This window comes from Asterias amurensis, chromosome 1 (assembly GCF_032118995.1).
Source record: "Asterias amurensis chromosome 1, ASM3211899v1".
In the NCBI taxonomy this organism is placed as follows: domain Eukaryota; kingdom Metazoa; phylum Echinodermata; class Asteroidea; order Forcipulatida; family Asteriidae; genus Asterias; species Asterias amurensis.
In genome coordinates, this window is record NC_092648.1 from 16,382,709 (window position 1) to 16,396,311 (window position 13,603).

The 13,603-nt window shown below is 36.9% G+C and overlaps 3 protein-coding genes across 3 annotated transcripts; 1 reads left to right on the plus strand and 2 right to left on the minus strand.

Moving 5' to 3' along the window:
• Positions 1-468: 468 nt before the first annotated feature.
• LOC139939675 (calcineurin B homologous protein 1-like) lies at positions 469-4,775 on the minus strand. The gene is made up of 5 exons (XM_071935739.1): positions 4,639-4,775; positions 3,504-3,576; positions 2,876-3,069; positions 2,060-2,244; positions 469-637 (listed from the first exon to the last, which is right to left on the minus strand). The coding sequence occupies exons 1-5, from the start codon at positions 4,703-4,705 to the stop codon at positions 584-586; spliced, it is 573 nt and encodes a 190-aa protein (XP_071791840.1). The 5' UTR covers positions 4,706-4,775; the 3' UTR covers positions 469-583.
• Positions 4,776-4,848: 73 nt separating this feature from the next.
• On the plus strand, positions 4,849-8,912 carry LOC139947700 (complex I intermediate-associated protein 30, mitochondrial-like). Its single transcript, XM_071945617.1, has 4 exons — positions 4,849-4,962; positions 5,457-6,033; positions 6,343-6,528; positions 7,171-8,912. The coding sequence occupies exons 2-4, from the start codon at positions 5,569-5,571 to the stop codon at positions 7,369-7,371; spliced, it is 852 nt and encodes a 283-aa protein (XP_071801718.1). The 5' UTR covers positions 4,849-4,962; positions 5,457-5,568; the 3' UTR covers positions 7,372-8,912.
• A 153-nt stretch (positions 8,913-9,065) lies between these two features.
• On the minus strand, positions 9,066-13,600 carry LOC139947732 (glucosamine 6-phosphate N-acetyltransferase-like). Its single transcript, XM_071945619.1, has 6 exons — positions 13,441-13,600; positions 12,492-12,645; positions 12,135-12,197; positions 11,665-11,792; positions 11,118-11,179; positions 9,066-10,799 (listed from the first exon to the last, which is right to left on the minus strand). Exons 1-6 carry the CDS (start codon positions 13,444-13,446, stop codon positions 10,658-10,660), a joined length of 555 nt encoding a protein of 184 aa, XP_071801720.1. The 5' UTR covers positions 13,447-13,600; the 3' UTR covers positions 9,066-10,657.
• Positions 13,601-13,603: the final 3 nt, after the last annotated feature.

Genomic DNA, 13,603 nt, shown 5'->3' on the forward strand with positions numbered 1-13,603 from the left:
AATTGAAAACTACAGGATAAAAAGTGATATACTCTCACAAAAACGAAAAAAAGAGTTTCCCTTTAAAATGTGTGCAAAAGCTACAGCTATAACATCAAGATGTAAAATGAACATTGCTCTTCGAACAACAGTATTAAAAGAAATCTTGAGGAATGGTCAAAAGTAACTCGGAGCTGCCACCATTCGCATCTTGCAATTAGAGAGATTTCGTACAAGTCTTGAGGAAATATTTAGACTAACATTCAACATAATAGAGACAAATTTTCAAGAATCAGAGAGCTTTTCAAATTTGTTCATCAAAAGATGGAAAGATGAGTTTATTTTCAGGGAACTTTCTGCAGAATCAGCGACAGTTGGTAGCTATGTTTATGCCTGATGAACAGGGACATTATAATTTTCAGTTCCTCCCGAATAGTAAACTAGATCAATGGTGTATTAATACTATATTAATTAGGTTTATTTCAAGTGTTTTCTTTTCTTTGTAAATAATTCATACTCTGTGTTGTATACTTAGATTGCAATACAAAAGATGCTACAAAAACATTTGGAATACCAGGAAAGGAGAGCGAGGAAGGCCACGTTGTCAATTCAGGAACCGAATGCTCATCATTTGCTCCACATCTGATCTCCCAAGAGCCTGATGGTAGAAGAAAAGTAGACAAAGATGAAGAATAAATGCTTGTCACACATGTTAGATGACAGATTTGAACATATTAATTATTAAAGACAGTGGACACTATTGGTAATTGTCAACTTCTCACTTGGTGTATCTCAACATATGCATAAAATAGCAAACCTGTGAAAATTTGAGCTCAATTGGTCATCCAAGTTGCGAGATAATAATGAAAGAAAAAAACACCCTTGTCACACAGAGTTGTGTGCTTTCAGATGGTTGATTTCGAGACCTCAAATTCTAAACTTGAGGTCTCAAAATCAAATTCGTGGAAAATTACCTCTTTCTCGAAAACTACTCCACTTCAGAGGGAGCCGTTTCTCACAATGTTTTATACTACCAACCTCTCCCCATTACTCGTTACCAAGTAAGGTTTTATGATAATAGTTATTTTGAGTATTACCAATAGTGTCCACTGCCTTTAAAGAAAAAAATCTTGGGGAGCTACAGCTGTTTCCTCTGGAATGATAGCCACAATTTTCATTTAATCCAAAATTAATCGACATTGAAGCAAAATGAATACACTATTTGTAAACACTGTAAAAACTTCTTAAGGCATTCGCCCCTTTCAGACGGATGATCGCATCTTTGCAAAATGCGCGTCTACCATTTCCACAATTTGGGGGGTAAATTTCTTTGTGTACATTTTGACTCCCAAAATGGGGTACAGGATAGGGGTGTGTAAGTGCACTGCGCGTCATGCAAGGGGTCAATACAATACATAGTTTACAAAGAACTGAGTAAACATAAATTATAACCTTAAAGGAACACGTTGCCTTGGATCGGACGAGTTGGTCAAAACAAAAGCGTTTGTAACCGTTTTTTATAAAATGCATATGGTTGGAAAGATGTTTTAAAAGTAGAATACAATGATCCACACAAGTTTGCCTCGAAATTGCGTGGTTTTCCTTCTACTGTGCGAACTAACATGGTCGGCCATTTATGGGAGTCAAAATTTTGACCCCCATAAATGGCCGACGTGTTAGTCGACAAGGTAAAAGAAAAACCACGCAATTTCGAGGCATGTTTGTGTGGATCATTGTATTCTACTTTTACAACATCTTTCTACCCATATGCATTTTATAAAAAAACGGTTACAAACGCTTTTCAAAGACCAACTCGACCCATCCAAGGCAACGTGTTCCTTTAACTCCATCTTACATATCTCTCTAGAGGTGATTTATTGTGATCTCTCCACTCTAACAAAATCCATTATTGGTAACTCAACATCCAAACTGTGGGACTCTGATTACAGTGGTACGACTGATCCTATGACCACCTAGTGCAGCCCTCAGATGGAGAGAATCAAACAAAACAAGCAGTTGGATTTTAAGTGGTTGGGAGTTCAAGACCAGTCAAATTAATATTTAAACCATAAACACTAACCTTTGCAAAGTTTTCATATGTAATAGCACCAGTGGCATCTTCGTCTGCCTCAGCGATGGTTCTATCTGCAATAGATCCGAGTTGCTCTTCAGTTATATTAGATCCAACCATCATTTGAAGAATAACAAGCAGTTCATCTCTCGTCACGGCACCACTGTTGTCCAAGTCATACATACGGAAGGCAACTGTGGATGGAAAAAAAACCAGAAATAGTATATTATTTGTTTTTAGTTTTGCCCTTCATTTCCCATTAATTTTATTAATATTTTGGGATGAACAATAACAAATTCATTGAGAGGCTCCATATTAATAGGAATCCCACCAACATAAGGGCTAGATAGATAGATAGCCCAGTTGGTAGAGAACCTGTATGTTAATCAGGAGGTCACAGGTTCGAATCCTGCTTTCAGAAAATTTCTTTGTTCACCCTAAAATTATTTCAAATTTATCCGGTCAGTTCCCTTGTGGTGTACTACTTGCTCATTTTAGTGATCAATACAAAGGGATTATCGAATGTCGCTATCCAAGCTCATTTGTAGAATTTTAATGGAAAGCTGTCATGTAATAAGTATATAATAATTATATTGAATACTCTTTCACTCACAAACTATAAAAATCTGTGTAAATTTACTTCTTTAATAAATCATACTAATTGGTCATTCAGTTAGCATAGTTTGTTTCTCTTAACTGTTATTCTTATAATTTGTAATATGGTTGCAACTCAGCTCCATGGCTGCCTCCAGCAATTTTGATCAATAAAACACCCAAATTGAATTTCATGGGACACACGAATCTTATTCAAGTTCCAGAACTCACATTTCAATTTGTTATCTCTGCTGTTGCAGGCAGTCTCACAATCATGGGTCTTGATTGGTCGGAACAATGACAGTGTCCTCATGAATTGTCTGAAGTTGATTTTACTGTCAGGGCTGTCCATAAAGAAGGCGTGAATGATGCGGTCACCGAGTGGGTTGATGGCCAGCTCAGGAATTCTTAGAAGATCTTCTCGACTTCAAAAAATAATGAAAATAAAAAACACATTCTAACAGTAGGATTTGAAACTTTGCATGGTGGAAATACGATATAGAAAGGTTTTGCGGTAACACCATGTAATGACTATCTCTAATGAGTTGGGGTGGTTCTGAAAAGAAACGTTGGTTTCAACTCGACGTTTCGATCAGTATGCTCTAATCGTCTTCTCCAGAAGAGATAGTCATTACATGGTGTTACCGCAAAACCTTTCTATAACATTCTAAAAGTGTTTTCGACTGACAATCATGTTCGGGAGGAGGATAATGAAAGACATGGAATTGTTCTTGGCATGTAAAAATGTTTTTCATAATATGAACTTCTGAAAAAGGGCAAAGATTTGGTTGTCCTTTTTGTAAAAGTGAGTCAAATCAAAGTTGTACAATAGTCAATTTGCATAATAGTAGAAACTTACCTTAGGGCACCATTGTCACTTTTGTCCAGGCTTTCAAATCGACTGTAAAGTCGAACAATTTGTCTTTTTGAAACTGTAAGGAAAAATAATTAAGGTAAGTGAATATGAGGGGGGAAATTTCTTTCATAATAATGTTTACAAAAGAAGTGTGGATCTGCCATTTACTTTCTGGAATAATTCATTATAATTTCTCACTCAATTGGTCAAGACAACTCAATGACTTGTGTAAGAATTTGACGATGTGCCTTGTGACAAGTCGACAAGAAATCAAGCTGGAGCGCGTCTTGGCAGCCCTAACCAAACAATAACTGTTTCGGTCATTGGCCAGTTATTAACTAATGGCCAATTCAACCGAAAGAGTTTTGGTTACGACCTCCAAAACACATCAAAGGTTGTCTTTTGTGGTATGCGAATCTCTGATGCAGCCCATGCGTGTGCGCCCCCCTCCCCCCCCACCCAGTCAGTACGCTCGTACCCCGTGCTGAATGGCCCTGATTCAGATTTTTAGGCATGCTTGTTAAGGCAGGGGTCAGCTGCAGGTAGGTCAAATTCATAAGTCAACTTTTTGATGGTTGAACTTAGAAGGGAAAAAAAAGGTCAAGCTGTCATGACCCGTTGAAGTCTCCGACTGTCCAGTTGTCCAACACCTGGTAGAGTTGTCCGACATCAAAGATCTAGCCTATCACAACTCAGCATGCAGAAAGGCCTGCCTACTTCACTAATCTGATCAATATGCTAATCAATCAGTGAATCAAAACATTGAACACAACATGCACAATAAAAAAGTCAATATTAAGTGATCAATTTATTATTCAATCAATTAACAATAACATTCATTAGTCTAACTAAATCAATCAATAGTCATTCATATTATGTCAGTGTCATTAATTTAATAATACAATTACAATGAAATGTCAGTAAAATTAACAATAAAACCACTTTTAAAGATTGTTATGACTGAGCATTTCATTTGTAATGTCGTAGGCCTATAATAATTCCTATTCATTGTGTAGGCTATTTGATAAACGTAGTGCCAGTGATATGCCCATTTCCGGCTCCTGCCACCACTTTTTCACAATAATTCGTACACTGACATTATAAACTCCTCAATGAAGTCAATAAATGTTAAACTTACACCCTGTTTCTTTCTGAATGTCATCTATTTCCTCCTTTTGAAGAAGGGTTGACGTCTTGGAGCCCATCTTGTCAGTCAACTAGTAAAATGGTAACCCATAAAAGATTGCCCAATACATTACAATAAGCGTAGATTACCAAGATCCATTTGTAGGGTACCAATTGGGTACCAGTCACAAAGAGATGATAGTCTGTCCAATTTGAGTGGTATCCAGACTCCACGACCGAGCGTTGCTCCTCCTCTCCTTCCCCACCACCACACCACACACACACAGCGACCGACCGGCGCGGCGAAAGGCAGGCAGACCTCGTAGGTTCGGTTCGGGTGGGTATCATTTTACACATTTAACTTTTATTTCTTCACACACAAAATTGTGTACAATGTCAGCATATGAAAGGTTGAATGCCGGAAAAGTTTCCGTATGGCGCCACCACTTTTTCATTTGATATGAAAAAATAATAAATAGGCCCTAGGCTATCTAACTAAATCTAATAGTATTAGTAATACATTTACCTCATCTCATTCTCATCCCTTTAGTTTTTGTAAAAATGAGTGAAAAAGTGGTGGCGCCGTACGGAAAGTTACTCAATCAAAGTGAAGTCCAAACTTTTTTCTTCTTTTTTAGGGAAAATTAAGTTAACAAAAGAAAAAAAGTTTGGACTTGACTTTTCGAGAAATTAATGTTTGAACAAAAAATGGTATCAATCCAAACTTTTTATAATTGCTAAACATTTTTTAGCAATTTGAGATTCTGCTTTATTGAGATTCTGCTTTATTAACACTTTCTTACTTTGATCTTTTTCATATCATGTATCCAGATTCAACAGAGAAATTCCTATTTCAACGAGTGAGATGTCAAAGCTATTGTTCTGACCTGTACTCTGAAGGATTCTGTCTTTCTAGTGATCTATCAGACTATCATTATTCATTATGAATGCTCTGAAGGTTCGATCGTTGATCCAGTCTGCAGCAAGGCAGCATCATCTTCTTGGCAACCATGGCACTCCCCATGCAAGTCCCTTTGGAGCCACCGTAGTACTTCGGAGACACAAACAAAGCCAGAGTGCGAGTTCAGATGAAACGAAAGAGCCCTACTCAAAATTTCTGTCTCGGAATTTCAAGCTGTTTGGAAAGGAGGTGTACGACAAACTCACTTGCTCCACGGTGGACACAATGTTTGACACGTCTCGTTCCCTATGGGATTTCTCAGGCCCGGAGAGCCTGAAGGACTTCAAGGTCCAGACGGACCAGACTATAGGGGGAAACAGTTGGGCTAGGATTGACACAAGCCGCAATAATAAACTCTTATTTCATGGAGATTTGTGTACAACGGTACCTCGTGATGGAGAAACAGCCAGGAGTGGTTATTGTGCAATGCAGGCCAGACAACAGTTTGTAAGTTTCATCATTTGAGAAAATAAAAACTTTGGAAAGCAATCTTCTGTTTAGAATGATCTCGAAATCCCTGAAGTACTTCTAAAGAAGGGAGGGGAGAATCAGGCCTGATTGTGTTGGGTAGGGCAAGGCAATTTCCAGTTTGCAAAGACCATTTGCAATGGAAAATCTTAGTGTCTGTAGGGGCACCAAGGCCAAGATCAGGGCCACAGGGGTCAAGGGCTCTTTCCAAATTCAAATATTACTCAAGCAAATTGGCAATCTTAATTCTCTCTTTACAATAATACTCGTGATTCTTTTCTTTTACAGGGTTCATTTAATCGAAAGAAGCACATTGACCTGACAGCCTTCAACTCCCTCAACCTGAGGTTGCGAGGAGACGGCCGGGCATACATGGTCAACATTCTGACCGAGGGCTACTTTACTGACCACCATGATGACATATGGAGTTATTTCTTGTTCACAAGAGGTGGACCCTATTGGCAGGATGTCAATGTAAGTGTTGAACCCTTGCACAATGCACAGGGCTCTAGTGCATCCTGTCTGCCGTTTTGAGAGTCAAAACACCATCATGACAGACAGGCTTTTAGCGGAGTGCGTTCTGGGTCTGCAGGGCACCAACAGATCGGAAACTCAGAAATCACATCATTAAATTTTAGGCAAAAACTACTTGCTTGCCAATTCTCTCTGTGCCCCCTTCTAGAGGTCATGGGTTTAGCTGTGTGCATATGTTTTGTTTGGACACCCTACTGTTTCTTTAAGTGCAAAAAAACTGGATAAGTGCAAAAATACTGGATAAAAGCAGAATACTAGAAATTAGGAATTTTGACGCCTTCTTTCCAATGTCCAATGTACTTTTATTTGATAAGATGCCCTATTTAAGGATCATGGCCAATACAGTGCCAAGAAAAAGGAGACCAATCCCAGATTCCATGCATTTTTATTAGTTACCATGGCGAGCTGCTTTTATAGCAGTGGAAGCTTGTACAACAAAAGAGGTTGGTTGGAAGTCACACGAAGTTTCTATTTTCTAACCTCAGCTGTAGAAAATTAGTTTGTCTTTGCATGTACAAAGGCAATATGTTTCCAAAGCGAAGTTCAAACTGAATTATAATTATTTGTCTGAATTCCCAACAGATTCCTTTTTCGAAGTTCTTCCTGTCCAGCCGAGGGCGTATTCAGGATAAGCAGGCAGCTGTGGACCTGGAGTTGGTCAACTCCGTTGGACTTACAATGGCCGATGCTGTTGATGGGGAGTTTGCCTTAGAGATAGACTCTATATCAGCATCTTATGATGCCACACACTCGGAGGAATTCGCCTATGAGCTATACAGATAGAGACAGAGCTATACAGGGTGTTAAGAGTCAACTGTCTGCTATGAAAGCAAGCATTATTAAGCTGATTTTTATGCGTGATTTTCATATTGCTGAATGAATGAAAACTTTTTCTCTTGTACAATTATACATCTGCTCTACAACATTTTGAGAACAGACAGAACACAACTTCAGAACATTAGAGTAACTGTTTCTTCCTTTAAATGTTCCATTACTAAAACTGTTTGGGTATTATTTATTTGAGAAGTGCATTTTGGCAATGATTCATTGGTTTTTTAATCTCGCCGGTAGATTTTGTACTACTGACTTCGTTCAGTCTTTAGAATGAACCCAAATAACAATTTCCTGCTGGATCACTACAAAAAAAAATCTTGTAAAATGTCTTCTCCTGCCAAGGTGTTGCAGAAATGTTTCAAAATATGATAACGGTTATACATAAGTATTACCCAAACCTTTATTAGGAAGTTTATGAGGTCTTGCTATTATCAACTCTAGATTTTGTTCTCTGATACACATCAAAAGTTTGAATGACAAACAAATAATAAAATCACAATTTTAAAATGTCCATTGATACCTTTAATATTAAAACTTTGTCTATTGTACAAGAGATAAAGACACATAAAAGGTAGATTTTTCATTATGTGATTAGTTAAATACTGTAATACAATGTTCCATCACTGGAGGAAGACAAAATAAAATACTAAATTGGAAATAAAAAAGGAAATCAAAATATCGTAGAATTTTCTTCTGATCACTGTCTATTTTCTTTAGTTAACAGTGCATACTTCCTGTGAATGACATTATTTTTGAGGTATTTTTTTCAGCGATCAACAAAGTGAAACTTGGACCACATGGTGGTCAATCATGGTCAATTTACATCCAATATACATGTACATAAAATGAATACACCTCCCAATGTCTTTTGCCAAGAGTATAAACCACTTTTTGACTCTGATAATGAAATTGTTACATACAGAGGACATGGGTGGGGTTCCCAATACATGAAAAAACAAACACTTGGAACCTGATTCCACTTGGAACCAGCAGAAAAGGAAAAAAACACTTTTTTTTACATGAAAGTACAGCTGCCCCAGATAAAATTACAAGAATACAAACCAGATGGATGGAAACAAGACATTATCTACAGTTACCTTTTTCCCAAACAATGCTTCAATTCGATGTGTTCTCTTCCAACAATAATTACAGAAAATCATCTTGCATATTAGTAGACTGTGTAGGTACCTCTCGACCATATAATCTTTGTTTACAAAAGGAGTGACCTTGTACATTCAAGGGCTTTTCCGGCAGGCAAGATACAATACACTTGATATATGAGAAATTTTACATTTGGTGTCATAAATTTCCACATAAATTCAAGTTGTAAAAAATAACAGCTGAATAGGTTTAGAGATGCTCCTTTTTCTTCATATCAAAAGTTGATTAGAAAAACAGAAAGTGTGATCCCTGTGAAGCGCAAGATGTTTTCTTCCAATGAACTCTGTACAAATCGTGCCTGCAGGAAGTCTAGAATGTGTGGTTTGTTTATAAACATGTGATGTCACAGGTCACATAATCTGTTATTTGTGGTTTAATTAGTGTTATATAAAGCTATAAAATATAAAATGTTTTAATAAAATAAGTACTGTATCGGTTTGAGGACTATCCACAATCGTCCAAACAGATTTTTGTATAGAAAAAAACAACAACTTACCAGCTAAAAGATTTAAATTAAGGAAAAGCAAAATGGAACCTCAATAACTCAATCTGTTTACATTGTTGTTACTGTGTCATCAAGTGTATTATGGAAAACAATGTCAGTCACTCAATGCCACATCCTTAAAAGATCATCAATAGTATTTGTTTTGGCAAATCTCTGACAGATGGTCACCGTCCTTTTCCCATCCTAAAAGCTGTTCCCTTCTTATACAAGTATTACAGGAGAAAGCTTTTCTTAAAATATATGGAAACTTAACTCTGCTCATTATCTAATATTAAGATTGCACAAAGAGAGCAGCAGCAGCATAAAAACAGGTTCATTCTAGATCAAACTGGATTCAACCATATCAAACTGTATCGCCTCAATACAAAACACGCCTATGCTTATCAAATTGCACATCTATATTTACAACTTGAAGGCCTTTTCTTAAGTATGTCAATTACATGTATACAAAAATATAATGTAAATATTATATCAGTATCTCTATAATAATTACGACACAAATACATCTGCATGAAGTATGGAAAAAGATCCTGACAGAAAAACAGAAATGAAGGCACTTGAAAATTAAGGCTGTGTATTAAAGTAGTGGCTGCACTTGTGTTTTGATTCCTCAGGCATGCAACTGTAACTTCACAAAAAAGAGGAAAAACAAAAATTCAATGACTTTGTATAGTACTTTTCGATTTTGAATGGTAAAACTGAGATTAGAAAAAGAGGAAATCAAGAAAAAAGAGGGGGAAAAAAGGAAAAGTTGCATGTCTGATTCCTGCATCAGCATGCATTAAAGCAAAGGAGGCCCATAGCCAGATAGCAACAGCTGCAGGTGCCAATTCTGACACAACCTCAGAAGGCCGTCAGGTTAAACTGCCCTCTATTGACCAAAAATCACACACTAAGTCAATTCTGAAGTTGCCAAAATCTTCCACTCTATGGTAACTTAACACAGCAATGTTTGGACGTCGAAAAGATTTGTGTCTGGTCCAAAAGCAAGCATTGTATCACCATATCCTAAGTCATGAAATAAAAGTAGTTCATATCTTCAACACAGCTGTCTACAGCGAAGGTCCGATTACCAGCTTTTCATATTTCAACATTTCTTCAAAATAACCACAGCTCTTGCCATTCACTGTAATGCCAACCTCACTGCTAAGAACAGTATGACATTCTGTTTCCTCCCGTCACTAACCCCTGAAAGCCAAGCACTGACAAACAATAATTGACTCCTGAAAGCATGGAGGTAGCTACCTCCATGCTGAAAGTGACTGTTTTGCGCAAACACTTATACTTGAGTAATTGTAGGGTGCAAGCAGGTGCATAGTAAGCACGTGTCAAAGAGTAAGTATTTTGACGGGATCTAAATAAATAATGTTTTATGCGGTCACCCTAAACAGAAAAATGAGAGGGGGAACACAGCAACTCTGAGCCTTGATGCCTCTTTTGTAGGCAACCATGCTTGAGCATGCTCATAACGTGTATCGACAATTAATCAAATTGAGCCCTATTCTTGCACACATAAATTAGACAATTCCAGGGGTTATGAGTGAGGAAAAATAGCAGATTGAGGTTTCTCTAATGCCTGTTCTGCATGTATACTTCTTTGTCTTTCACATAGCCGAACTTTTCATAAAATGTGATGTTGGTTTCTGAGCATTCTAGGGTGGTCTTGTAGCAACCAAGGTCCTGACTCAGGAGAGTTAGCGTTGCCATGAGTCTGGAAAAGAAAACCATAACAATATTAAAGCATTGAGTATGGGTGCAATAAGTTTAATATAGGTTTCAAAATTAAGAGAAATACAAGAAATTATTGAATGATGAATCATAAAAATGAGTTGCCGTATAAGGAGAAAAGACAAACATCTTTTGAAAATAGTTAACAATAAGTTTGGGTTTTTAAGGATACAATGTCAACTGAAATCACAAAGAAACACTTTAGTAAGTTAATAAATTGTCACCATTAAATCATTTACTTAAATGATAAAATTTTCAGTAACGTTACTGCCTAGATTAGTCATAACTTTGAAGTACTTACAATTTTCCCAGCTGTTTGCCCCTCTGTTCTGAATTGACAACAACGTCTTCAATCCTTCCTCGCTGTTGGAGAAAATGACAAAACATTAAAACAGATATACATGTACAGTATCAAGTTCTATTCTTCAGCCGACTCACCTAGCCACCATCACTTCTAAGTAAGGCTGTCAAGCAGTGCTGCCTCGCTTAACAAAACACCCATTATACCATTATGGCACAATGAACAGATGATAGAGCATCCACTCTTATTAGGCGAATTTAGAACATGTCTTTAGAACAGTATCAATTCGTCTGCTCAGAACTATTAGGTCAGCTGATCCCAATTTTATTGCTCTTAACCGTAAGCAAACAATCAGCGCTTAAGGAAGTCCACGCTTACGTCACAAGTTATTCTTCACAATCACAAGCGTACTTCACAAGTTAGCATGGAATTTTGCTTGTGTGCATACGTGTACTCCATGTAACTAGGCATTATTCCCTTACACAGTCGGCACAGTAAGCGGAGAATAAGCGGAGAAACTCATCCCACCTGATTTACTCTAACTTACCAATGCACATTCATGAATGAATTTCTGCTCCAGTATAAGTGTTGCTGCAGCCACAACCTGATTCCTGTCTGTATCCTCCACAACTACAACGTAGTAAGACCCTGTACTCTTCATTCCATTGAACCTTTCTGTATGAAAGAAAAAGAATACCACATCCATCAATAAAAGGAAGACCGAATGATAAATATTATAAGTAAAATACTATTTAATAGATGTTAAATTTGCATCGGGGATAAAGAATATTAATTTTGGTTTTTACCCATACACCGATGTGTGTTGACTCAGTACTTTCAGTAATTTTAAAATATTATTTATTAATTGTAAAAAAATCACAGGCATATTACTCGGGTACAGTGCTAATACAAGGTTTCAAATACCACACATATTTGTTGCAAGAAAGTAAACAGAAAGGTTTCAATTGAATCTACATAATTGAAAAAAACTAAACAATTTAAGAATTTAATACTTACCTAAAAATTTGTCTTGTGTTGTTTCCCCGACTGATGTAAGTTGACTAAGAAGTTGCATAAAACCTGAATACAATTTCATCAAAACAATTACAATGTTTTTACCAATATTCATGTGTCGATGATAAGAATAACATAATTCATATTTCATGCGTTGTTTAATTAGACACAACTGATAGATGCATCAAATTTTGGAATAATTTTATGATTTTGTAAAAATGTTGTCTAGGCTGTTACTGTTTTTGATATTAAATATAATGTAGTTGTTTACAATATAAATAAACATACATTATTATCTTTAATTCTGAAAATTATGTGAAAGGAATTTTGTTTGAAAAGTCTTAGACTAGATGTACAAACCTCTGTCAAAGTCCCCTGAACTTAGAGGTCGCATAACCAAAGATTCTCCTGGATTGGAGGGTGACACTGGTGGATTAAATGTGACCTTTGACCTCCCAAAGTCCATTTCCTTTAACAAGTTGATGTCAAACATCACGCTGTCTGTCAGTCCATTCTGTAAAAAAATAATAACTTTAAGTTATTCAAACTTACAAGAAATTTAATAAGTCAGAGAAAAATTGCTGTGCCCCTTTAAATTGTTATGTTAGCTGGGAAAATTTATGCAAAAGCTTTGTAGAAATGGATTCTTGAAATAGAAATAGAAGATGGGTCATGGAGCCTTCCATTCCAATTCAAAAGAACTTTCAAAAGTTTAATCCTGGCCCAACAACCATGCACCAACAATGTTGTTACTCTCCATTCTCAGCCACGCCCCCAACGAACCCCGCCCCTCAAAACAAGTCTACAGTACAATCACAGCAGTGTAACTAAAGTTTAGTGTATCGTAAGTAACTGGGGCGCTGTACTCATTTTTTAATTGACGTCTGGCAGTCATACAGGCAGATGTTAATATTTTTGAAAAAGGAATACCACTTATAAAAATGTACTTTTGTTGAGGTGACCGTACTAAACATAACCCCCAGCCGACCCCAACCGGCACGGAAACCAAACCAAGAAACGTCACACATCACATGTCATGATGTCACACACGACCGATTGTTTGGGTTCATTAGATTGAGACTCGATCAAAGGAAAGAGACAATGACTAATTGACTTGATGAAGAACTCTTTGGGTTATGTTAATTCCATGTAATGCTTTATATATTATTTATTAGTGCATGAGTAAAATAATACATTGTAAGTTGTCAATAGAGGGCGGTATATAAGATGAGTGGTGTACTCTCAACAACTACTAGTACCTACTATTTTCAGTCAACACGTCTGGGAAATATTAATAAATAAGCATTACCTCCATTCTCAACGTTGTCAGAACTTCACAAAACTGCACAGCCGATCAGTGGTTTTGACTCAAAACAATTATCAAAAATTATTTTCATGGACTTGTTGCATTTCAGCACCGTTTGTGAAGAACAGCAGCAAGAAAACGAGTGTTTACAGATTTTGACGCGTGG

Coding starts and splice junctions, on each gene's coding strand:
- LOC139939675 (XM_071935739.1), bottom strand. CDS start 4,705: ATGGGCTCCAAGACGTCAACCCTTCTTCAAAAGGAGGAAATAGATGAC. Junction 3,577..4,638: donor CATTCAGAAAGAAACAGGGT/GTAAGTTTAACA, acceptor TTTTCCTTACAG/TTTCAAAAAGACAAATTGTT. Junction 2,245..2,875: donor CAGAGATAACAAATTGAAAT/GTGAGTTCTGGA, acceptor TTCCATCCACAG/TTGCCTTCCGTATGTATGAC.
- LOC139947700 (XM_071945617.1), top strand. CDS start 5,569: ATGAATGCTCTGAAGGTTCGATCGTTGATCCAGTCTGCAGCAAGGCAG. Junction 6,034..6,342: donor TGCAGGCCAGACAACAGTTT/GTAAGTTTCATC, acceptor TTTCTTTTACAG/GGTTCATTTAATCGAAAGAA. Junction 6,529..7,170: donor CCTATTGGCAGGATGTCAAT/GTAAGTGTTGAA, acceptor AATTCCCAACAG/ATTCCTTTTTCGAAGTTCTT.
- LOC139947732 (XM_071945619.1), bottom strand. Junction 11,180..11,664: donor TCATTCATGAATGTGCATTG/GTAAGTTAGAGT, acceptor TTTCTCCAACAG/CGAGGAAGGATTGAAGACGT. Junction 10,800..11,117: donor GGCAAACAGCTGGGAAAATT/GTAAGTACTTCA, acceptor TTTCTTTTCCAG/ACTCATGGCAACGCTAACTC.